The sequence below is a fragment of the Protopterus annectens genome, chromosome 14.part0 (assembly GCF_019279795.1).
Source record: "Protopterus annectens isolate FY-2018-M chromosome 14.part0, PAN1.0, whole genome shotgun sequence".
Classification (NCBI taxonomy): domain Eukaryota; kingdom Metazoa; phylum Chordata; order Ceratodontiformes; family Protopteridae; genus Protopterus; species Protopterus annectens.
Window position 1 is genome coordinate 238,149,221 of NC_056748.1, and position 27,861 is coordinate 238,177,081.

The 27,861-nt window shown below is 37.7% G+C and overlaps 1 protein-coding gene across 1 annotated transcript in view; it reads left to right on the forward strand.

Moving 5' to 3' along the window:
• Positions 1–27,861, forward strand: part of LOC122788927 (pancreatic lipase-related protein 2-like) — a 264,799-nt gene that overhangs the window by 121,045 nt on the left and 115,893 nt on the right. The window contains exon 9 of the mRNA XM_044055961.1: positions 6,465–6,583. Coding sequence (XP_043911896.1) covers positions 6,465–6,583 — 119 coding nt within the window. The remainder of the gene's footprint in view (positions 1–6,464; positions 6,584–27,861) is intronic.

Genomic DNA, 27,861 nt, shown 5'->3' on the forward strand with positions numbered 1-27,861 from the left:
AGGACTTTTCCAAGACCATTGGTTAACAATCCATGGAAAAAGGTTTTGTCATTGACTGATACTTTACACCAATGAACAGTCATCCTCTGATAAGCAGACTGTTATATTTAGGTACTACTTGTTTTCACCTGTAACTATTATTGATCTCAGGCTGATGTATATATTGTATATAGTTATTAAGAGTGTCACTTATAAAATGTTATAAAATTATATATCATTTCCTGAAATAAAAATCTTTTGAGTAAAAAAAAGTCTCTGAGTCACATTTCCTGCAATTATAGACAAAGCCCGTTATGCTCAGCTCTTTGCATACATAGTGGGATTCTTTATGAATCCTTAAACATGTTTAAAATATCTGTGGTTGATCTTGTTTATTAAACACCTATACTTCCAGACTCAGAAGTAAAATATGGGGAACCCAGACAAACCCAAATATAACTTGACTGAAAAATAACAGGCATTGTGGAAATTTTCTAACCATGCTGAAAGGTATCAGTGGCTGGGAGAATTATATTTCTGGAAAATGACTACCTTGGAGCAATACTGAGTTATCACTTGTGACTTGTAGAGACAATAAAAGACCGTAAACAAAGACAACTGAAATTAAATACTAATTCTTTGCAATAACAAGATGTTCTGGAATGGTAAATCATTGACTTTTGATAGCCTGGATGAAGGAATTGGGCAAATAAAAGCAATACTCCTGAGTTCTGCCCAATTACAGATGGAGTAAAATGACTAAGGATATTAAATAGAGTACTAATATAACTGGTCAAATAAGACATGAATGAGAAGAGTGATCCAGTTTGAGCAAGAATAAATATTTGTTTAAATGGGCAAATCCCAGGAAATGATGGTTTGATGGAATGGAAATTTCTACCTGATGGTATAGAATGGGTAGTCATAGGGATACATTTATTAAAATGATAATTGTTTAAAGGGTCATTTTAGTGAACAGATGTGAAAGCCTGAATTTGGCCAGTGTATTAGCTAAGAAACTGTTTTCAAACTTACTGATGTGCATTTTTGCAAGTATGGGGGATATTACCCATTGCTGTAAATATGTTTGTAAAATTTATGTCAGTTAGAAACTGTAACTATTTTCTTACTAATTACAATTTATATAGCCTTGAAGCAATAATAATGTTTTATTTATATTTATTTTTTATACTATTCAAAATAGTTTCAATATTGCAACTTATGTTGAGAAGTAACTATAAGAAAAATGGGAATTTTTAGTTTTACATAAAAAAACTTGAAGAACTAACAATTCTAGCAAATAATATCTTGGAATAAATACAAAATATGTGCAGGTTTCCTTTACATGCTATGTTTTCTATTATCTCTGATGTAAGACAAAGTAACTAGATATTTTTCACCAGGCTTTAATGCAGGAAAATGTGAGCTTTCATTGTTAAACATTTTTATTGAAGATATGCAGTAGAACTGCACATTAATTTAATGTCTGAATTCATTAGAGAGTAGACTTTTTGTTTTACTAAACAGTTTAGCTATTACAATATACAGTATAATTTTGGAATATGGAAAGATTAGACTAGAGGAAAACATTAAGCAAAAGTGATGGGATAGAATGATGAAAGGAGTGTGCACACATTTTAACTTGAGCAGCTAGTATGTATAGTATTAACCATTCTAGTGAAAATAACTTTGAAGCGTAATATAATGCTGGAGAGTAGGAGGAATAGTATACAATGGGAGAATGGGTGTGTCCATTATTGTGTTAAAAAGCAAGTAGAATTATTCATAAATGTGTGTGAGTGTGTGTGTGTCTGTGTGTACATATTGGTGATCTGATGTTTCAGCAGAAAAAAAATTTGTATTGTAGCAAAGTTTTCAGTTTCAGTAGAGAAATTAATTAAATGTTATTGGTATTCAATCGCAAGTATAAAGGAGTGCAGAATAAATTACCTCCAGTGTAAAAAAAGGTGCTGCAGTTAAATGCAAGCAAATGATGGACATTGTGAAGAAAGAACTTTATAAAAATGTAAGTCTGCGATTGTATCTAAAACATGATGAGCTATTAACCATTCTAGTGAATGATTACCTGGAAAAGTAATGCAGTAAAGAAAGGTTCCCCATCATTCTTTGATTTGGATGTATTAATAAGCAAGCAAAATTAAGTTACTGATAGAGGTTAATGAAGGAGTAAGCTAAGTTTTGTTGTATAGCATAAAGATTTTAATTAAATGCTGCTAGCATTCAAATTCAAGTATAAAGGAGTATGGAATAAACTGTCTTTGCTATAGTATGATATGTAGATTGAAAACTGAATACTGAGATAGTCACAGGCAATGGGAGGAACATTTGTTAATGGCTATCATTCCATGTAGAAGTCTGCGTCCTTGTGATAGCATGAGTATCTTCCTATATTTATTTATTGTTTTACTAGTAGAGATATATAATTAGAATTGCCTTGTCCTGGAGGGTGCCTCATAATGTTTAAATTGTAATTATATGCAGGAAATTGATTGAGGTAGTGTGATATGAGTCCACCAGTTGTGCCTACTATGTTTTACTGGTGGAAAAGGATTAATGATTTTAGAAGTATGCATAAAATATGAATGATTAAAAAGATGATAACATGTTTTCCTTATTCTCTGTTGGTTATTCTGATGGGTAGTGGAGGTGATATATTCATTGAAGCAGAAACACTTGTCGAGTGATACAGAATGTAAAAATGATGACATCTGAATGCAGAGATAATATTATAGACCTTTCCTGTTTACTAACAGATGTATTTTTTTGGGGGAAGAAGGTTAAACCTGTCACCCCTAGGTTTCCAGATATTGGCCAAGGCTCTTGCCACCCCCATAGTGCCTTTTTTAGGCAAGGCTCAAATTCTAAACCTACCGCCCTAGAAAACAAAAATGGAAAAAAAACTAAGGGTAATGCTGCTCAACGCCAGAAGTCTAAATCTCAAGATGCACGCCCTCGAAGCCCTCCTCAGTATGGAGAACATCGATGTCTGTGCTGTGACTGAAATCTGGTTCAAGGCTCCTGAGAGCACCCCGGCACTATCAGGTTTTACCTCATATCATGCGTTCCGGCCCCAAAACCTGGACCATACCACAAAAGGAGGGGGTGTATCCATATTCATCAAGGATACCCACACCTCCAGGTTGGTGGCAATGCATGAAGCATCAGAGACCATCCAGGTGCAATTAACCATAGGCAAAACTGCCCTACAGTTTGTAGCATGTTACAGACCACCCTCTCAAACTCAGGAATCCCACACAGCCTTCCTGAAGACACTGGAGAGTATAAATGTCTCTTCAAACACCATCATACTGGGCGACTTCAACTACCCAAACATAGACTGGGAACATTACTCAAGCCCCAATACCCTAGCCCAAAGGTTCCTAGAGTTCATTAACTCTAATGCTATGGAACAACTAGTCACCATTCCCACAAGAGGGGAAAATATACTAGACCTGATCATCACAAACATAGGGACAAAATGCTCCACACCGGAAGTATATCCCTCACTGGTGAGATCGGACCATAAACTAATCTCACTGGAGATCCACATCCCTCCCCCACCCCCAACAAAAAAGACCACAGTGAAGAACTTCTCAAAAGCCAACTTCACACCTCTTAAGACTGGTGTGGTATCCTTCAAGGCCCCCGAGCCAGTGGAAACCACAACCCACGCTACTGAATCCCTTACAAATGCCTTCTACGAGCACCTCCAGGATTGCATGGATCAAGCAATCCCAAATAAAATCAAGACCCTTCCCACCAAAGGCAAGCACCCAGTCTGGTGGACCCCAGCCATAAACAAACTTTACAACAAGAGGAGAAAGCTACTACAGGAAAGAGCAAAAACCCCAAACGGGAAGACATCCCTGATCAATACTAGTAAAAAACTACGATCACTCATAAAATCATCCAAGGCCAACTTTGAGAGAAAAATCACCAAGGACTCAAAAGACAATCACAAGGCCTTCTTTAGCTATGTCAGAAACCTGGGTGGAAACTCCCAGATATGCTCAGAACTAGTCCAAAATGATACAAAAATCACTGAACCCACAGACATTGCCAACATACTGGAAGACAGGTTCAGTGCAAATTTCTCCCCTCCCCCCCCCCCAAAAGGAGAAATATCTATACCAGCAGAGTGTAGCCTCCCAAACATCTCAGATGACCAGGTGAGAGCTGCTCTCTCTAAAGCAAAAAACACAGCATCAATGGGACCGGATGGTGTCCCCGGCTGTGTGCTACACAAACTCAATGAGGAACTAAACCCGCACATAAGGCTGCTGTTTAACCTCAGCCTTACCACAGGATACGTACCCAAAGAGTGGTGTACGGCAACTGTGGTCCCACTCCACAAAGGCGGTGCCTCTACGGACCCTGGTAATTACCACCCCATAAGCTTAACAAGCCTGGTCTGCAAAGCTATGGAGAGGATCATAATGGAACTCATAAATAAAGACATTGGGGACCTACAGACGTTGGATCCTACCCAATTCGGCTTTGTAAAGGGGAGATCATGCCTCTTGAACTTGGTTTACTTTTTTGAGACAGTCACCAAGGCCATTGATGAGGGTAAGGCAGTTCACAAAGCCTGCCTTGACCTTGCTAAAGCTTTCGACACAATACCCCACTCGGGTATCATAGAAAAGCTCACCAGCTTAAATGTAAACCCATACGTCACAAGATGGGTTGCAAACTGGCTCAAGGACAGAACCCACAGGGTTAGAGTTGCTGGTGCCATGTCAGACTCCAAGCCGGTCACAAGTGGTGTCCCACAGGGCTCAGTCCTGGGCCCCCTCTTGTTTGGCATCTATTTCTCAAAAGTACAGGCAAACATAGGAGGATTGTGGCTGACAAAGTTTGCAGATGACTGTAAACTGGGCGCCATAGTTGAGAATCCATCAGACACAGATATCCTCCAGAGAGGTCTCATAGAAATGGATAACTGGTGCCAGAGCCATGGCTTAAAGCTAAACGCCAAAAAATGTATAGTCATACCCTTTGGGAAAAACAAGGCAACCCCTAATTACCACATAGGTGGCAATCCATTAAGCACGGAAGAGGTTATCAGAGACCTAGGGACCCAAGTACACAGTAACCTCTCTTTCGACACTCACATTGCCAAAGTGGTTAGGAGGACCTTCTACATTGCCCACCTGATCATGAAGGGATTCACATCCAGATCAAGGGAGGTCATTGTTCCCCCGTACTCTTCACTTATTCGACCAATGATCGAGTACAATGCCCCATTCGGAATGTATCTTACCCGACACCTGCAGCAATTGGAAAGACCCCAAAAGTTCCTCACCAAAAGGATAAAGGGGCTCAAAAACATGTCATATGCTGCCCGACTGAAGAAACTCCAGCTCTATTCAGTCACATACCGTCTGCTCAGAGGTGATCTGTGCCTGACATACAAGGCCATGTCCAACCCGGAATTAATGGACATGCTCCACCTCAAAAAATCCAAATCCATCAGAGCCACGAGACCAAGAGACTTAAACCTCAACACGGATATAAATAGGACATGCTGGAGGGACAGATTCATTACCCAGAGACTCCCTATGCTGTGGAACAGAATCCCGGTCCATGTGAGGCAGAGCTCCTCACTGGATCTATTCAAGAGGAATCTTGACCAGTGGATGGGAGATTGTAGGTTTACCCTGGGGATCATCTCTGTGTCACTACTAGACAGAGGCACAGCTAACTAATGGGTATAGTATTCTTCAACCTAAGGGGTGGTGAAAGCCACGCACACTCTGGCTAGGCTTATAAATGCCCTAGGGCAGATAGCCTAGTATAAACCTATGAACCTATGAAAGTACCAGTTTAAGAAAAAGAGATTATAAAAATCAGCTATGAGAAATTATGTAATTTGTATTAAGTTTTATAATTTTAATTACAGATACTGAGATTCAGGCCATTATAGAGATTTAACGGATTAAGTGCTATATCCAAATTCCACCCCAAAAAGAAAGGATGAAAGTAAGATTATTAAAGTCATAATTTTAAGTGATCTCTAGCCTTGATAAATATAGTCAATATGGTTACAAGTATGGCCTGGGAAATACAAAACTATGTAATTAAAGTGAAAGTAATAGCACTGTGGGACAAGGTAAATGTTATTATAAAAAAAGATCACTAGTAATTGTTTCACTGAAATGTATATAATGCAAATCAGCTTGGTTTAATAGCAACAAAAAAAAAAAACGGTTGTTTAAAAAAAATTAATGTAAATTATATCTCAGCAGATATTATTGTCTACACAAAAAAGTTTACACAGTTGTTTTACAATGACTAACACTTTACTTTTCACAAGGAATTTTTGTAATAAAACATACTATAAGCTTATTTCCATTTCATTAAAAATGCATTTCAATATTTAGTTGCGAATGAGTGAAATATTGCAATGTCTCACACCAGTTGATCTTATGAATTTACAAATATAATCATGAACTTTTTTCTAGGAACACGTGAGTTTGCTGCTTGTAACCATTTCCGATCGTACAAGTACTACTATGAATCCATTACCGATCCAGGTGGATTTGTTGGTTATCCAAGTTCTTCATATGAGGAATTTCAAAGTGTAAGTATACTTCTGTAGACCAGATGTATGAATGTTGTTGTTAATTTAATATGCTTGTTGCTACAGATGATGATGCCAAGACAGGAAGATAAATAACATCTGACATTATAACTTAACAGTGAGAGAGATAACAGTCTTATTATAAAAGCCTTCAAATAGCTCTTTGAGAAGTACCTCCAATCATACCTCTCAGCCTCCTAGTGCATGAAATCTGGACAAAGCCAAAAATAATGGCAGGACAAAGACCCAAAATCAGGGACAGATTTTAATTACCGTTCTTATAAACTTTGAAAGTTGATAAAGTAGCAGGTTTAGCTTTAGCATGCATTTTCTGAATAATATGAAGTCTGAAATGCAAATGTCTGTCATTATTTATTGATTTCAATGTTCAGTGATTTACCAGAAAATCACAAATTTATGAAGAACAGACTGAAAATATGAGGCAAAAATCTGGATAGTTGAGATGTATGGCTCCAGTAAGGGTTTGGGTGCCAGATTCTGTACAGACTTATTGTGTTAAAACATTGTTGCTTTTATTGCAACATGTCATAGCTGAAAAAGGTTTCGGCAACTTACCTAAACAAATAAACAAATAATAAGTATATATGTAAGTCTTATACACAGACACACACTTATATGTATATATATATATATATATATATATATATATATATATATATATATATATATATATATATATATATACACGCACACACACACACACACACATATATATATATATATATATATATATATATATATGTATATACTGTATACATACATATATATATATATATATATATATATATATATATATTTTTTTTTTTTTTTTTTTTGTTAAGTATTTATAGAAGTACTCAACTTAGTCAAATGTTTGGAATAGCCAACCTTTTTTAGGCCAGCACAAGTGACTGAATAGTCAGATGATTGCAATGTGCCAGGATGGTTTTATGCAAAATTGGGGTACAGTGGGGATTAGAAATTTACCCATCCCCATTGTTGTGTGATCTTGGAGTTGGTATACATAAGTAGCATGGGGTGTGGTTGCTTGTTCCCCCACTGCAAAAAATATTTTTAATGTGTTTTCTTTGTTGCTTTGAGTTTCAGTCTTTTAGATCAATATTTTATTTTTACATTCCTGATTTTGAGTGATTTCAGTGTTAGATTATAAGTTAGAGATTCATATGTAGGACACTGTATCGAATGTACATTGCCCTGACACCCTGCAGTCTGATGTTTGTATGTTGAATGCACCAATATTGACATGTTCTGCACATGGTCTAGGGATTACCCTGGAGTGGAGTAAACCAACAAGTGCTTTTGCAGAGGGTAAAGCCCTCCTGCATCCACCATGAGTGGGGCTGCACCCTTGTACTCCCAACTAATTATATATATTATCTCTGTGATCACACAAACCCTAGAGATTCTACTCAGGGTTTGTCGATCTGACACAGCTGTCAACTCCTTGTTTGTGTCAAACATATAGTGTCAACTTACTGAGTGTTGGACTCTGTACATTTGATACAGTGCCATAGACCCATATATATGTATATGTGTATATGGTTTACTGTCAAAATCTCATAAATTGAAAAAAATACCGTTTGGAACATTGAACAGTTGAAAATGTTGAATATGATGAACGAATTCAGCAGATTCAACATTTTCGCCGAATATCGAATGTGATGTCCATATAGGAGCTCAAGTAAGTCTCACTCCTACACTTCAAATCATGATTTTGCAGTGGGCAAGTCCTCCACACCCCCTGCTAACTATATATTCCAACTCTGAAATCACACTACAGTGAGGAAGGGGATGAATGTCCCAGTCCGCACTGTGCTGCGATCTCTATTCATTACATCAGGCTCATATCAGTGAACGCAGAGTGGCATTCACTGACATGAACTAGCGATAATTTAATGTTTGGCATTTGACATTCTAGTGTTTGCAGAACTAACATTCAACATTTTGACTGTAAACCTGTGTGTGTGTGTGTGTGTGTGTGTGTGTGTGTGTGTGTGTGTGTGTGTGTGTGTGTGTGTGTCTGTGTGTGTGTGTGTATCTATCTATATATATATATATATATATATATATATATATGTGTGTGTGTGTGTGTGTGTGTGTGTGTGTGTGTGTGTGTGTGTGTATATACAAATATATGTATATATATATATATATATATATATATATATATATATATGTGTGTGTGTGTATATAAGTTTACTATCATTTCACCAGCTCACACAACAGAGAATCATGGTTATGCTGAACAGAAACTATGAAATTCAAATTAACGAAGGAAAAAAAATCAAAGTGTGGTGACTGTAAATGTCGACTTCGACATTTACGAACAGTCACCACACTTCTGTGAACAGGATCACTGTGCGTTGCACAGTAAACAATGAGTTTGCAGGGGGGCAAGCCCCCCTGCACCCTGTGCTACTTAGATATACAAACTCTGGGATCATACTACAGTGAGGGAAAGGGTCAGTGGCGGCTGGAATGGGGGGCTGCAGGAGACATCTGAATGGGTGGGACCAATGGGAAGAGATGCGTCCAACTAGAAAGGGGTGGAGCTATGTTCAAAACCATAACAACTGGAACTTTAATTAAATACGCTGCCCTGGGTGTCAAACTGTCATTATGAGAGTCCAATCAAGACAAAATGAAGTGTATAAGAAAAAAATATTTCAATGCATTGGCGACATGACAGCTTACGTAATATCTAAATGGAAACACAAAGGTTGTGAGGCATGAAAAAATGAATTACTTTTTAAATACATTAACTGGAACGCCAGTCAAAATAAAGAATAAAAAAGCAAGCAGTACTCAGCTCAAACCACTTCTCCTTGCACTGCAGTTCTAATTATAATTTATATTCAGCTTAATAAAATTACCAAGTAACATGCTGAAAGTAGCAGTATCTGTGATGTCCCCACTTATAAAAATGTTTCTTATCCAAAAAAGACCTGCTGCCTGACAACAACTATTTGCTTGTTTCATGGGGAAGACATGATCAAAGTACAAAATGAACAGCAAACAAGAAACAAGCTCAAGATAAATTGCTTAAAGGATTACTGCACAAGTTATGGACCACACATGATAGATTGGCAGTTTAGTTTATGGGTAAACCCTGCAAAGATGACTGCAAATCTCCAACAAATGTAATGAGCTTCTTAATATCCTGTAATCTTGTCCTTTATTACAAATACTGTCATATGCATTTCAATACCTAAGGCTTATATGTTATCTAGTTATGTAAATATTCTCTGCATGACAACAACAAAAAGGCTTTCAATGTAGGTAATTATTTAACAGTATGCTTAGTAAAGCTTACTTGCATCTTACAATCTCCGACAAGCTTACCTGATGGTCATTAAAGCATTGCTACTTAAACACAGAGCAACAGGGCACTGTGACAACATGCATTTTTTTAATAATATGAAGCATAAATCAACAGTATAAAATATGACAGAAAATCAGAACATTCTGCAAAATCAAGGACTGATGAAAAGCCACTGTCGTACTTGTGTCTACCTTGGATGGGGAAATACTCTGCACACTTACACTGCATAACTGCTCCTTGCATTGCTTGGATACATCCAGAGTCACTACATGGGGGAGTGGGGTGCAACAAGTATATCACAATTTGAAATGTCACTGGCTGATGGTGATGGCTGTGACACTCATACCTCTCAACCTCAGAGCAAGAAATCTGGACAAAGCCATACATAGAAGTGGGACACAGGCCCAAAAATAGGGGCAATTTTTTAAATATTGCTCTTATAAACTTAGAAAGATAATAGAATAGTAGTAGGTCTTGCATTAGTATGAATTTTCTGAAGGATATGAAATCTGAAACTCAAATGTCTGCCTTTATTTTCTAACTTCAATCTTTAATGAGTTGCCGCTAATTTGCCAGAAAACCACAATTTTATGAAAAAACGGACCAAAAATGTGATGCAAAAATATAAAATTGCTACACAATACAGCTGGAAAACTGTAGAAGGGGCACCTTTTTAATATTAGTACTGTTAACTTGAGTAGCTGACAAAATAAGAGAATCAACATGCATTTCTGAAATAAAAGTAATCTATAACTCTGATCATTACAGTTATTTATAATTGTAAAACCTCCACGTTTTCTTCCAAAATTGCCATTTTGTGGAGAGATTATTAGGAGGAGAGCAGCATTGTGAGACAAAATTGTGGACAGTTGGGAGGTTTGGATATTCCTAATTTTATAAAGCAATTTATTTGTATGTACCTCTCAATCTCTTAATGCAGGAAATCTGGACAAGGTCAAATATATTGGGGGAACATACAAACAGTACTAAAAATTGCTTTTGTATATACTTAAGACAGTTGATAGAATAACAGGTATTGCTTTAGTATGCATTTTTCTGAAGGTTATGATGTCTGAAACTCAGTGTCTGTCATTATTTAGTGACTTCATTCCTAAATGATTTGCCAGAAAACCACAAATTCTATGAGGAACAAACCAAAAATAAGAAGCAAAAATCTATTCATTCTGCAAAGATCTGGAGAGTTGAGAGGTATAGTTTAGCCGCGGCTGTCTTTGAGTTTGCTGCCATTCCCCCCTCACAAAATCAATGTCGAATGGAACCTACCCCCTGCAGCCATTCCAATGTCCCATTCCTTGGTTATATCGCCCCATTTACCATAAACAGTGTCGCGTGCATACTGATTTACTTCTGCCATGATTTGGATTTCCCACAAAACCTCACTAAGACTGAGAAATAAAAACCGCTGATAGTGTCAGCTACGAAGGATGGTTTCTTGCAATTGTAATCCACTGCACAAGTAGACAGTAACTTGGTTAAAGATGTAACGCTCTCAAAATAAAACCACTTTTATTTATAAAACACAACAAGTAAATGTAAAACGCTGCCAGCGTTTTTCGTTCCAAAAATATCAGAACTTCATCAGACAACAGCCAGTATTACTACAAGTGGTGCTTAAGTATAGTCTACATAATTAATACAGGTGCTACAAATTAAGTGAAAGGCATTTACCTTTAGTTTAAAGGGCCAATGACATTGTGGCCATTTCTAAGAATATATAAGTATGTAAAAAACAAATGTACTGTGATAACAATCACTAAAGGTGTGTCCTATCTAAAAAACACTTAATGTTTGTGTCATCCTAAAAAATACTATTAGGTATACAAAATTTAAGCACCTTATATAATGACATTTCATATCACATTTATAAAACAATTCCTTATGTCCTAAAACAACTATGTTAAAATGTAGTTATAATTTAAAAACACATACAAAAAATTAAATAATAAATATTACATCTATTTATCTAAACCATATGAATTCAATGGTCTAACAGCAAAGTTCACAATTGTAAAACTACCTCAAGAGGTTTTTAATTTTCAATATACAGGCAACTGAGCAGAAGTCATTTAACCCTGGATCTCTACATGCAGCCAAACGTAGTTGCCAGGCTAATTCTTTTTTCTCCAATTCTAATTTTAAATAATTATCGTTCAAAAAACTGTGACCTAGGGAGTGCTTGTCTATTCCACCAATAACCATGAAAGTGAATGTGTGATCAGGGTTACTGGCACAGTGTCTGGCCAAGGCATTTTCATCTTTACCTTTAGCGATTGCGTATAAATGTTCATACATTCTATCACGCAAGCGCCTATCCGTCTTACCCACATAAAATGATGGGCATTGGATACACTGTGCCAAATAAACAATACCCTTAGAGTTACATGTATAAGATTCCTTAACAATGTAACTTACTGTCCTGATGATAAATGTAGCTGATGTTTCTATATACTTGCAATATTTACATGCACCACATTTCTTTGTGCCTCCCCTGATCTTCGCACTTATAAGCTTAGTTTCAAGAAGTCTTTTCATGTTTATACCCCTTCTGTATATTATTACAGGGGTAAAGTTTAAGACTTTAGAAACATTTTTGTCCATAGATAAATAACACCAGTATTTCCTCACTACTTTCCCAATCTCCACTGCCTCTGGACAATATGTAAAAGTAAACGCTATCGTGAAATTCTGGTTAGTACCAGTTTTAATCACAAGACTCTGGTCTGTACTGTCAATTATGTCGGTATATCTATTGCCATTACAGGTTCCAAGGTCAGTGCCAGAATTAGGACTGATGAGGCATTATCACCCCACAAGATTGGTGTGTATATTCCCTTCTCCCTCTTTTCAATTACTTCTTGGAAGATATTATCCAAGAAAGAAGCAGGATGACCTCTCCTTAAAAACATATGGTATAATAGGTCACATTCTTCTTCAAATTCCTTTTGTAGTGTGACCATCCTCGCTACTCTCACCAGTTGCCCCTTTACCACAGCTTTCTTCTGGTGAAGAGGATGCATACTGGTGAAATGAAGAAAGCTATTAGAATATGTAGCTTTTCTAAAGATTTTAGCTGTATAACACACCTTGTTTTTACTTAATTCAACATCCAAGAAGTTAATAGTACTTGCCTGAAAATTGTAAGTAAATTTTAAGAAGGTTGTGGTTGAATTAAAGTAATGCACTAATTGGTCTGCTTCTTCCTTATTACCTTTAAATATAATGAAAATGTCATCCAAAAATCTTCTATAGCTAACTATCTGGTTGACCCAGTGGCTCTTAAAAATGAAATTATTTTCCCAGTGGGCCAAAACCAAGTTAGCAAAACTTGAGCCCACTGGTGAACCCATCGCAACTCCTATTTGTTGAATAAACAACTTACCTTCAAATGACACAAAGTTGTTTTTCAAGATAATATCACAAAGTTGTTCAACTAAAATACACTCATTATCATTTGCCCCCTTTGAATCTAATGAACTCCACCACCCATTCAATCCCCAAGTTGTGTGGGATGCAAGAATACAAGTCAATAACGTCCACAGTTAAAAAATTTGTTTTGTCATCATATGTTGTGGACTGCATATATTGCAAGAAAGACCACGAGTCCTTCAATATTTGAGTCTCCAAGCCAACAAATTTCTTTAAAATGTCCACTAGTTTGGCACAATGGTAGGTTATTGACTGTCTTGCATCCACCAATGCCCTGAATGGTGGGTTCAATATGTTTTTATGTAACTTTGGGATCCCGAATATTGTTATCACAGTACATTTGTTTTTTACATACTTATATATTCTTAGAAATGGCCACAATGTCATTGGCCCTTTAAACTAAAGGTAAATGTCTTTCACATAATTTGTAGCACCTGTATTAATTATGTAGACTATACTTAAGCACCACTTGTAGTAATACTGGCTGTTGTCTGATGAAGTTCTGATATTTTTGGAACGAAAAACGCTGGCAGCGTTTTACATTTACTTGTTGTGTTTTATAAATAAAAGTGGTTTTATTTTGAGAGCGTTACATCTTTAACCAAGTTACTGTCTACTTGTGCAGTGGATTACAATTGCAAGAAACCATCCTTCGTAGCTGACACTATCAATGATTTGGATTTCATTTGAAAGTTTTATTTTGCATTTTACAATACAAACACTAATAGATATCTGCTAAACGAAGCAATGCAGTCTCACAATGAAAATAAACTTTGCATTAAAACGTCTCTGCCCTTTCTAACTCACATTCATTGAAACAGCATTGAAACCCACATTCAAAGAAAATACATTTTGCCAGTGGCAGATAAAGATTAACTCTGGGCTGTTTTCAAATCATAGGCCCCTTGCACATGAAACATACAAGTGCTCTTTGATACACCTTCCTGATTGCATTAAATTATATTCCTTGTACAATACAGTACAGTTGTTAGAGGGTGTTTTAAATTTATTGTTTTGAACATTTTTCCATTAAATTATGAAACAAAATGCATGCACCAATAATGATAAAACTGCCCAATTCAGAAAATGCCCATTATAAAAGTCTACTCAAACTTCTACAGTCCACCAGTATCAGTAAATATGCACAATCTCTGAAGAAGAAAAAGTCATCAAAATAATTCTACATTAAAGAGATCTGTAACTAATGAAGAGGTTGCTGCTAGCAAACAACTTTATATTTCATTGTTTCATCTACAAATAAAGTGCCTGTTGCCCTTGAGGAATAAATTGTTAGCAATATTGCAAAAGGGAATGGATGGCAAACTGATAACAGGTTCAGCATCCACCCCCTTTACAACACAGTACAGTATCAGCAATGTATCTACCTACTGTGGGAGTAGAACCAACAGCCTTCTGCATCAAAAGCAAGTACACTACCTGTTGTGCTATTAACAATACACACAGACTCAGCATAAACAGCATTAAACTTTTGTTCCACAAATAATGTCCAAAACTCCAGAAAAAGTGACACGGATGGAAGGCAGCTGCAAGAACAGTAAAAAAAGCACAATTTACTTTAAAGGTACACAAGGTTAAGTGCTTTCTTCCCTTGTGTTCTTGTGTTCTTCCCTTGTGTTCTTGTAAAAAAAAAAAAAAAAAAGAAGAAGCTGGTCTGGTTTTTAAGCCCTAACTTTGATAGGGTTTCTGTTTTTACACACAGTGCAGACGGGAGTAGTTGTTGACCGCAACTGAGCTCAAAATATAAGTATCTTGATTTTTTTTTGATTATTTTTACAGATTACTGTTTTTAAAATTTAATATATATAAAGCACTTTGTTTATTCAGTATCTTTACAAATCCTTATCTGTTTAAACACTTTCATTTGTCTCTCTAGTGCTTGCTGTCTGTAGGCTATTGTTGAAACTGAAACATTTCCTCTGTGTAATTATCTTTTGGCTAGTGGGGGCCTGGTTCTTTTGTGTTCTTGTAAAAAAAAAAAAAAAAAAAAAGAAGCTGTTCTTTGATAGGGTTTCTGTCTTTACACACAGTGCAGACGGGAGTAGTTGTTTACCGCAACTGAGCTCAAAATATAAGTATCTTGATTTTTTTTGATTATTTTTACAGATTACTGTTTTTAAAATTTAATATATATAAAGCACTTTGTTTATTCAGTATCTTTACAAATCCTTATCTGTTTAAAAACATTCATTTGTCTCTCTAGTGCTTGCTGTCTGTAGGCTATTGTTGAAACTGAAACATTTCCTCTGTGTAATTATCTTTTGGCTAGTGGGGGCTGGTTCTTTTGTGTTCTTGTAAAAAAAAAAAAAAAAAAAAAGAAGCTGTTCTGGTTTTTAAGCCCTAACTTTGATAGGGTTTCTGTCTTTACACACAGTGCAGACGGGAGTAGTTGTTGACCGCAACTGAGCTCAAAATATAAGTATCTTGATTTTTTTTTTATTATTTTTACAGATTACTGTTTTTAAAATTTAATATATATAAAGCACTTTGTTTATTCAGTATCTTAAAAATCCTTATCTGTTTAAAAACTTTCATTTGTCTCTCTAGTGCTTGCTGTCTGTAGGCTATTGTTGAAACTGAAACATTTCCTCTGTGTAATTATCTTTTGGCTAGTGGGGGCTGGTTCTTTTGTGTTCTTGTAAAAAAAAAAAAAAAAGAAGCTGTTCTGGTTTTTAAGCCCTAACTTTGATAGGGTTTCTGTCTTTACACACAGTTCAGACGGGAGTAGTTGTTGACCGCAACTGAGCTCAAAATATAAGTATCTTGATTTTTTTTGATTATTTTTACAGATTACTGTTTTTAAAATTAAATATATATAAAGCACTTTGTTTATTCAGTATCTTTACAAATCCTTATCTGTTTAAAAACTTTCATTTGTCTCTCTAGTGCTTGCTGTCTGTCCCACCCTCCCTCCCTGTTGGTGTCTTGCTCTTATACTTGGTGGCTTTGCAGTTGCCCGCCCCTACTGTGACATACCTCCAGTCTAGTGTCATTAGCTCATTCTGCCTAATACAGAGAGAACATTTGATAAGGCCTTCTGTTCCTCCTTTTTCCCTTTCAAAAAGTAAAGCAAAACTTTTTTTTTTTCTCTTTCACCTGAACCTTCTTGTGTTCTGACTGTCCTTCTCAAACATTCTGGAAATATACAGTATATTTCAGAGCATTTGTTATAACTGTATTTGCTATAACTGATTTAAGTATTTTTTCCTGCATTTTGATTATTTACTGCTTAGCAACTGCATTTTCACCTGTTTATACAGCTCTGCATTCTATTCAAACTGCTTTTGTGTTGATTAACTGTTTTGCACTTTTAAAAAAGTTATTTGTTGCTTAATTTTACCTGTAGGCTAACACACTCAAGTGTGCTAGCCATTTAAAAGCATTTATAGCATTTACTGTCTGTTGTTCCTCTGTTTTCTGCAAAAAAAAAAAAAAAAAAAAAAATCTTATTTCCCGCCTTACTGAACTAGAATAGTCCAGTCTTCAGAGTTTGCTGATCTCTGGGCTTTGTCTTGGTTCCTGTGCTATTCCATATCCTTATTTGGATAGAAGGAAGCTTCTTTGTACACCAGTGGGAGTGGGGAGCACTGAGCAGCCTATTTGTCCCTAGAGGAGTGGTTCCAGCTAGAAACTTTTAGTCTATTGGCCATTTTGGGTCAATTCCTAGCTCTTTTCAGCCCCCTGCTATAAAGCCCACTTTAGCAAGCTTTTTCACTTGTTTTCAACTCGGCACAGCTCCTCGTGGTGTCCTGCAGAGTTCTACAAGCAGCAGAGAGCGAAAGAGTGACTTTTTCTTGATTTAAGTATTTTTTTCTGGCTTTTTGATGATTTACTGCTTAGCGACTGCATTTTCGCCTGTTTATACAGCTCTGCATTCTATTTAAACTGTTTTTGTGTTGATTAACTGTTTTGCACTTTTAAAAAGTTATTTGTTGCTTAATTTTACCTGTAGGCTAACACACTCAAGTGTGCTAGCTGTTTAAAAGCATTTGTAGCATTCACTGTCTGTTTTTCCTCTGTTTTCTGCAAAAAAGAAAAAAAAAATCTTGTTTTCCTGGCTTACTGAACTAGCATAGTCCAGTCTTCAGAGTTTGCTGATCTCTGGGCTTTGTCTTGGTTCCTGTGCTATTCCATATCCTTATTTGGATAAAAGGAAGCTTCTTTGTTCACCAGTGGGAGTGGGGAGCACTGAGCAGCCTATTTGTCCCTAGAGGAGTGGTTCCAGCCAGAAACTTGTAGTCTATTGGCCATTTTGGGTCAATTCCTAGCTCTTTTCAACCCGCTGCTATAAAGCCCGCTTTAGCGCGCTTTTGCGTGATTTAGCGCGGAGTTGCCCATAGAGCACCATCGGGCAGCGCTGGTTAAACAAGATTAAACTATTTCTGGCCCCGTAAAGTCTGCTCTTCAATTTTTCCCTTAGAACTTCTCTACTTGCAATCTAAATAGTCTATTCTCTATCTCAAAAGCTCAGCACTTGCTCCTAAAGCATTTTTATATAGGTAAAGTACTTATATACTAAACAAAGTACTACATTAGCCTAGAATCCCCTTTAGTACCCATTTCCCCTATAGGTCCCTTCTGACTTGGTTACACAGCAAACTTTTTCACTTTTTCTAGCATGTCGAAGGGTCAGTTGCTAGCGTCCTCTCCTGTTCATCTGGTGAATCTGGGCATCTTGAGGCAATGTTACAATTGCCTCATGTACACAGACAACCCACTCCTTCTCCCACAAAACACAAATACATGAGAGAGATGCAACTATGTAGTCAAAATGGAGGCTGAGTTCTCTCAACTCAGGACTGGCAAGACCAGACAGGAGGAGAAGGAAACCACGCACACCACAAACCCAGTTTCACATAGAACTATCACAACTGCAAAACAAAGACATAAACACACAAAGACATACTCAGAGGCACTGATCAAAAATCTACCAAAACTACAGAGGCCTCCAAAGCAGACACTCAAGCAACTGCCACCTCAAGACATAAGACATGCAACACATAGTTCTCAAAGTCAGTGTGCTAAACAGTCACAGCCCTTAAGGCCAAACACAATGCCAGACACACTTGTTATAGGTGACTCCATAGTCAGACACACTGACATCCCACTCACCAGACTGAACAAGGAAAAGGTCACAGTAAGCTGCCTGTCGGGCGCTAGAATCCGCCACATAACACAAGCACTCAGGTCACTCCACAGCAAGTACAAGTATGACTCAGTCATTGTCCATGCTGGTGTGAACGACCTGAGACGTACCTCCCTGGACTACATGAAAAGAGACATAGAGGAGCTCTCAGATTATGTAGCCCAGGCCAGTATGACCCTGACCCAGAGCAGTATCCTACCCTCACCAAGAATGATGCCACAATACAGAGACAAAATGATCAGCTTTAATAATTGGCTTAATTACTGGTGTCATTCTAAGGGGATCCAATGTCTGTCTGCCTGGGATGATATGCTTGACAAGCCATGCTGCTTCGCAAGGGACAGCTTGCACCTGTCACCCCTGGGCTTCCGGATATTGGCAAAGGCTCTTGCCACCCCCATAGTGCCTTTTTTAGGCAAGGCTCAAATGATAAACCTACCGCCCTAGAAAACAAAAACAGAAAAAAACTAAGGGTAATGCTGCTCAATGCCAGAAGTCTAAACCTCAAGATGCATGCCCTCAAAGCCTTCCTCAGTATGGAGAACATTGATGTCTGTGCTGTGACTGAAACCTGGTTTAAGGCTCCTGAGAGCACCCCAGCACTATCAGGTTATACCTCATATCATGCGTTCCGGCTCTAAAATCCGGACCGAACCACAAAAGGAGGGGGAGTATCCATATTCATAAAGAATCCCCACACCTCCAGGTTAGTGGCAGCGCACGAAGAATCGGAGACCATCCAGGTGCAATTAACCATAGGTAAAACTGCCCTACAGTTTGTAGCATGCTACAGACCACCCTCTCAAACTCAGGAACCCCACACAGCCTTCCTGAAGACACTGGAGAGTATGAATGTCTCTCCAAACACCATCATATTGGGTGACTTCAATTACCCAAACATAGACTGGGAACATTACTCAAGCCCCAACACCCTAGCCCAAAGGTTCCTGGAGTTCATAAACTCAAATGCTATGGAACAACTAGTCACCATTCCCACAAGAGGAAAAAATATACTAGACCTAATCATCACAAACATGGGGACAAAATGCTCCACACCGGATGTATATCCCTCATTGGTGAGATCAGACCATAAATTAATCTCACTGGAGATCCACATCCTGCCTCCACCCCCAGCAAAAAAGACCACAGTGAAGAACTTCTCAAAAGCAAACTTCACATTTCTTAAGACTGGAGTGGTGTCCTTCAAGGCCCCCGAGCCAGTGGAAACCACAACCCACGCTGCTGAAACCCTTACAAATGCCTTCTACGAGCACCTCCAGGAATGTATGGATCAAGCAATCCCTAATAAAATCAAGACCCTTTCCACCAAAGGCAGGTGCCCGGTCTGGTGGACCCCAGCCATAAACAAACTCTACAACAAGAGGAGAAAGCTACTACATGACAGAGCAAAATCCCTAAAAGGGAAGGCATCTCTGATCAATACTAGCAAAATCTACGATCACTCATAAAATCATCCAAGGCCAACTTTGAGAGAAAAATCGCTAAAGACACAAAAGACAATCATAAGGCCTTCTTTAGCTATGTTAGAAACCTGGGTGGAAACTCCCAGATATGCTCAGAATTAGTCCAAAATGATACAAAAATCACTGAACCCACAGACATTGCCAACATACTGGCAGACAGGTTCAGTGCAAATTTCTCCCCTCCCTCCCCCAAAAGGAGAAATATCTATCCCAGCAGAGTGTAGCCTCCCAAACATCTCAGATGCCCAGGTGAGAGCTGCTCTCTCTAAAGCAAAAAACACAGCATCAATGGGACCGGACGGTGTCCCCAGCTGTGTGCTACACGAACTCAATGAGAAACTAAACCCACACATAAGGCTGCTGTTTAATCTTAGCCTTACTACAGGATACGTACCCAAAGAATGGCGTATGGCAACTGTGGTCCCACTCCACAAAGGCGGTGCTTTTACGGACCCTGGAAATTACCGTCCCATAAGCTTGACGAGCCTTTTCTGCAAAGCTATGGAGAGGATCATAATGGAACTCATAAATAAAGACATTGGGGACCTACAGACACTGGATCCTACCCAATTTGGCTTTGTCAAGGGCAGATCCTGCCTCTTGAACTTGGTCAACTTTTTCGAAACAGTCACTAAGGCCATTGATGAGGGTAAGGCAGTTCACACAGCCTACCTTGACCTAGCAAAAGCGTTCGACACAATACCCCACTCGGGCATCATAGAAAAGCTCACCAGCTTAGATGTAAACCCATATGTCACAAGATGGGTTGCAAACTGGCTCAAGGACAGAACCCACAGGGTTAGAGTTGCTGGTGCCATGTCAGACTCTAAGCCGGTCACGAGCGGTGTCCCACAGGGCTCAGTACTGGACCCCCTCTTGTTCGGCATTTATTTTTCTGAAGTGCAGGCAAACATAGGGGGATTGTGGCTGACAAAATTTGCAGATGACTGCAAACTGGGCGCCATAATTGACACTCCATCAGACACAGACATCCTCCAGAGAGGTCTCATAGAAATGGATAACTGGTGCCAGAGCCATGGCCTTAAGCTAAATGCCAAAAAATGTATAGTCATACCATTTGGGAAAAACAAGGTAACCCCTAATTACCACATAGGTGGTAATCCATTAAACATGGAAGAAGTTATCAGGGACCTGGGGACCCAAGTTGACAGTAACCTCACTTTTGACACTCACATTGCCAAAGTGGTTAGGAAGACCATCTTCATTGCCCACCTGATCATAAAGGGATTCACATCAAGATCAGGAGAGGTCATTGTACCCCTGTACTCTTCACTTATCAGACCAATGATCGAGTACAACGCCCCATTCAGAATGTACCTTACCTGACACCTGCAGCAGTTGGAAAGACCCCAAAAGTTCCTCACCAAAAGGACAAAGTGGCTCAAACATATGTCATACACTGCCCGACTGAAGAAACTCCAGCTCTATTCAGTCGCATACCGTCTGCTCAGAGGTGATCTGTGCCTGACATACAAGGCCATGTCCAACCCGGAATTAATGGACATGCTCCACCTCAAAAAATCCAAATCCACCAGAGCCACAAGAGCAAGAGACTTAAACCTCAACACGGATATAAATAGGACGTGCTGGAGGGACAGATTCATCACCCAGAGACTCCCTACACTATGGAACAGAATCCCAGTCCATGTGAGGCAGAGCCCCTCACTGACTCTGTTCAAGAGAAATCTTGACGAGTGGATGGGAGATCGTAGGTTTACCCCGGGAATCATCTCTGTGTCACTGCTGGATAGAGGCACAGCAAACTAATGGGTGTAGTATTCTCATCCTAAGGGGTGGTGAAAGCCACACACACTTTGGCTAGGCTTATAAATGCCCTAGGGCAGATAGCCTAGTATGAACCTATGAACCTATGAACTTTTTCGGAACACAAAAAATGTACACACACATAATCATAAAACCCAGCCTTTAATAATCAGCCCTTAATTAAGACAACTAACTGAATAATACAAGAAATTTAAAAATTTAACTAAACAAACATGATGAAAAATCAATGAACTCACTAGTCATATATTAGACACTAAAATATAAAAAGTATTTTTACCCACTAGTTCATTGATAAATTTTCGAATGTCACCAAATGCACAATTGTGAATCCCAACATAAATAAACCCCATTTGATGAAGGGTTCAAGTAGATCATATTATGTAAACAGCAATTTAATCAAATATATTGAATGAATCTGTTAATATGAAATCCAGCTTTTTAAAATGAAAAATTCTTATATATATAAAACATTACTTATATATGAAGTTTCCAAATTGTACCACAATAATTACTATAAGAAATAAAAAATAAAAAGTTGCTAAAAGCAACTAGTAATAACCTCTGTTCTCAACCTAAAATGTGTCTCATTTTTAGGACACTGGAAATACTAATGGCCTCATTTAAACCGGGGCTGTTGGCAGCATCTAATCTAAGTTGCCATCTTAATTCACATATACAAATAGGCATCTAATATTCTTCCCTGTGGGTCCTTAATTAAATGCTGTATTATCAAAAACTGAAAATTATGATTACCCATTTGGTGAATGTGCCTTGCCAAAGCATTAGTTAATCTAACATGCTTGATGTCGGATAGGTGTTCCCCTATCCTGTTTTTAAATGATCTACTAGTTTTTCCCACATAAAAAGTGGGACATGCCAAACACTTGGCCAAATACACAACGTTGGTGGTACCACAATTGAAATGTCCCTGAATATAGATAGTCCTTCCATTTAACACCAATTTATCCACTGTCTCCAAAATATATGGACACAAATTACAATGTTGACATTTAAAATTCCCTTTAATTCTATTTGAACTAAAATTGCTGTCTTCTTTGTGCCCTTCAAGCATGTCTTTACAGGATCTGTCCCTTTTATAAATAATTTTTAGACCTTTTTCTACTTTTTGGGCAATATTAAGGTCAAATTGCAAAATATCCCAATTGTTGTAAATAATGTCTACAATCTTTTGTACATCTTGGTTGAAACAAATAATGAAACCTGAACTACCAAAATGTTCCGTTATTTGAGTCACAGCACTATTACCATCCATACCTTAAGTCAAAATAGGTTTATATTGGCCCCTTTCTCGTTTTACTAAAACTTCCTGAACAATCTGCCTTAAAAAGACTTCTGGATAGCCTCTTATTTTAAACATGTTTAAAATGTTCTTTACTTCTTCATTAAAAATCACATCTGAACTAATCATCTGGGCCGCTCTGACCAACTATCCTTTTACTATAGATTTTTTCTGGCTTAATGGATGTGTACTTGTAAACTTTAAATATGAATTAGAAAAAAGTCTATTTGTGATGGATTCTTGATTCAATACCACTCTTTTCTATAATGGTTAACTCAATATCCAAATATACAATGCTTTCCCTGCTGTGTTGATGGGTAAATTTCAAAAAGCTAGATGTCTCATTTATATATTCATAGAATTGTTGAAGCTCCAACTGTCTACCATTCCATAAAATGAACAAATTGTCCAAATACCAAGTGTAAAAAACTGTGTTTGGTTTAAATACACTATTAAAAACAAATTGTTGCTCCCAGTATGGCATGATGTATTTAGCAAAGACAGGGGCACATGCTGCACCCATTGCCACCCTCGTCCTCTGTCTAAAATACTGGCCCTCAAAACATAAATAGTTGTTCACGATCACTACTTTCATGAAGGTAACGCATACATTTATAATATCCTGGTCATATAACCCTGTATTCAATAACTGGCTTTCTAACCAAACTAATTCTTTTTGGTGTGGTATCACCATGAAAAGACTTACCACTTCTATAGTGACCAAAATACTATTCTCATCAATTTTGATTTTACCCACTTTATCTAAGAACTCCCAAGAATCCTTACATATGTAAGAAAATGTTTTTAAACCAGCCTGCAGTTTCTGGTCCAGGAATTTGCTGATGAAATCAGTTTTAGATTGTTTATCATCAACTATAGGCCTAAACTGTGGATTCCTAAGTCCCTTATGGATTTTAGGAATTCCGAATATATTAGGCACCATAGGAAATTTATTAATCATATATGCATGGTCATCCTCATTGATTTGGCCCTGATACAGCATGTCATCCATTAATAAATCAATTTTTTTATACATGACATGTATTTCATTCAGGGAGCTTTCAACAAAAGTGGCATCTAATAATAAACCATTTATTGCGTTCAAATAGTCAGTTTTATCCATAATGACCATCCCATTACCTTTATCTGGTTTCATTAAATGGATTCCACCATTATGTACTAAATCATTAAGCAAACACTCCTCACTGGAGGACATATTGATTAAACACTGCCCAATCTTTTTTTGTAGTGCTTTTCTTATTTCTTTTTCACATTTACTTTCAAATAACCTGATAATATTATTTAATGGTGGGTTGAACATACTAGCTCTTCTAAGACCCTCATTCCTTTCCATCCCACCCTCTTGGGAATTGAACCACACCTTGAAATTAAGTTTCCTGGTATAACCTTTTAAGTTTTGAGGCCATTAGTATTTCCAGTGTCCTAAAAATTAGACATGTTTTAGGTTGAGAACAGTGGTTATTACTAGTTGCTTTTAGCAGCTTTTTATTTTTTATTTTTTATTTCTTATAGCAATTATTGGGGTACAATTTGGAACCCTCATATATAAGGAATTTATATACATACATATATATATATATATATATATATATATATATATATATAAGAATTTTTCATTTTAAAAAGTTGGATTTCATATTAACACATTCATTCAATATATTTGATTAAATTGCTGTTTACATAATATGATCTACTTGAACCCTTCATCAAATGGGATTTATTTATGTTGGGATTCACAATTGTGTATTTGGTGACATTCGAAAATTTATCAATCAAGTAGTGGGTAAAAATACTTTTTTATATTTTAGTGTCTAATATATGACTAGTGAGGTCATGGATTTTTCATCATGTTTCTTTAATTTTTTTAATTTCTTGTATTCAATTAGTTGTCTTAATTAAGGGTTGATTATTAAAGGCTGGGTTTTGTGATTATGTGTGTATACTTTTTTTGTATTCTGAAGAAGTCCCTATCCATTAAGGGAGGAAAGCGCTTAACCTTGTGTACCTTTAAAATAAATTGTGCTTTTTTTTACTGTTCTTGTGGCTGCCTTCCATCCTTGTCACTTTTACTAAACTTTTGTTCACCTGCAGCTCTCAGCTCTGTGTAAAATCTACTCGACACTCTGCTGTATCTTTGAACTCTGCAGCACAAGAAATCTGGAAAAAGCTGAAATTTATTGGTGGGGGGAATCCAGGGACACATTTTAAACATTGCTTGTATAATGTTGGAAAGTTGCTAGAATAAAATGCTGTGTTACCACCATACATTTCACTGCCAAGTCTTGAACACAGGACCCTGTGCAAAACAGTCAGAACAACATAACACTATGCCAAATCAACTGTTTTGTGAAAGAGAGGAAGACTGAAACTTAAATGTCTACCATTTAATGAATTCAGTTCTCACCATAGCTGTCAGCCTCTTAGCACAAAACACCTGAACAAAGCCAATAATGGGGGAATACAGCCCCCACATATATTCAGTGAATTTAGTTCTCACCATAGCTCTCAACCTTAGCACAAAATACCTGGATGAAGCCAGTAATGTCAGAATACAGTCCCAAAAATAGGGACAAATTTCAAATATCCATCTTATAAACTTAGAAAATTGCTAGAATAAAAGCTTTTGTGTTACCATGTACTTTCCGAAGAATATGAAGTCTGAAATTCAAATGTCTGTCATTTTTATTTATTTAACATTTGTTAACAAGGGAAGTCTGACTTGGAACAAAAGCCAATTTTCAGCAGAGGCCCAGGGAGAAACACTCCAGACACATGTCTTTGTAAAATGGGAGGACACCAGAGCAAACCCACCAAACATAGGGAGGACATGCAGACTCCACAAAGAAGGCATCCCAGCCATGAATCAAACCAGAGAACCTGTAGCTGTCAGGCAACAATGCTACCAATGCACCACTGCACTACTGACTGTGTAAGGAAAAAAAACATATAGAAACCACATATTTTATAAGGAACAGAACAAATAGGCAAAATTCTGCAAATGTTTTACAAATGGTGGTGGGTAGGGAATTCAAGCTGTTGCCACCTGTACCCAAGGTACAGGTTTCAAGCCCACCACTATGTATCCAGACTTCTCTCTAGCCACCAGTATATAGCAACTGGGGCATTTCACACACACACACACACACACACACACACACACACACACACACACACACACACACACACACACACACACACACACACACACACACACACATGTACCTGACCTCAGTTGAGTGTTCAAGTTCTTTTGCAGTATTCGTTTCCTCTTCTGCAGTATCCAGTAGCTGTTTCCTGAGTCCTGCACATTCTAATGGCTGATTTTCTCATGAGAGTAGGCTCCAGCCTGCAGACAATGCAGTCCAGAGTTATTCTGTTGTATGTGGTCGTCACTGCATAGACATCTGGGCATCTGCAGGGCAGAGATGTGTTTCACCCATCTGGACTGCTGACACTGCAGTCTAGAGTTCTGATGAGTTCCAGGAACTCAAGCACGCATGTGTGGAGTTCCAGGACTCACAATTTGTTTTGTTTTCTTTCTTTTACAGTTCTGTTTGTTTTTGTTTTTTCTTCTTTTTACAGCTGGGAGGGCTGATGTCCTGCAGTCCTATAGCATGAGCCACCCCTGGAAAGGGTACATTTCCCGATCCCCATTATAGTGTGATTTGCATCACACTGTCGCAACTCACAACAGTGAATGCTGTTTTGCATTCACTGTTGCAGGTTTCAACATTGTGACATTTGGTTTTTACATATTGCAAAAGTGTCGTTTCTCACTAGTGAAAATAGACTAAAGTCACATCAGGGAAATGATAGTAAACCATATATATATATATATATATATATATATATATATATATATATATATATATAGGTCCCGTACGAAATCCCAAATGCACAAAATCCCGACGCCCAAAATACCGAGATGAAAAGCCCGAAACCCCACATTACCGACAGACCAGAAGCGTGGAATTTAATATTCCGCTTCTGGTGTTGTGGTTCAGGTAAATATGCGTGTGTAAGTGTGTTTGTGAGAGGCTTTAGTGTGTGTAAATGTGTGTTGTGACTGTGGTCTGTGTGTGTGTGTGTGTGTGTGTGTGTGTGTGTGTGTGTGTGTGTGTTCGTGTGCGTGTGTGTGTGTGTGTGTGTGTGTGTGTGTGTGTGTGTGTGTGTGTGAGAGAGACTGTAATGTGTGGGTGTGAGTTTGCCTTGTGTATATATTTGTGCGATCTCAGAGTTAGAATAATAAAGTACGGGGAGTGTAATGTGGTTTGCTTGGTTATGGGGGAGGCTGTTTGTGAAACCTTGACACGGTTATAAATAGAACGTGCTGGAGGGACAGATTCATCACCCAGAGACTCCCTATGCTGTGGAACAAAATCCCGGTACATGTGAGGCAGAGCACCTCGCTGGCCTTGTTCAAGAGGAATCTTGACCAATGGATGGGAGATCGCAGATATACCCCAGGGATTACTTCAGTGTCACTGCTTGACAGAGGCACAGCAAAATGATAGGTATAGTTTTTATTCAAACTAAAGGGGTGGCGAAAGCCACATAACTATGGGCTAGGCTTATAAATGCCCTTGGGCAGATAGTCTAGTATGAACCTATGAACCTATGAACCTATGTATGTATTAGTTTTGCTATTTTGAATTTCGCGCTTTCAACATTTCAGTAATGTGGGGTTTTGGGCTTTTCATCTCGGTATTTTGG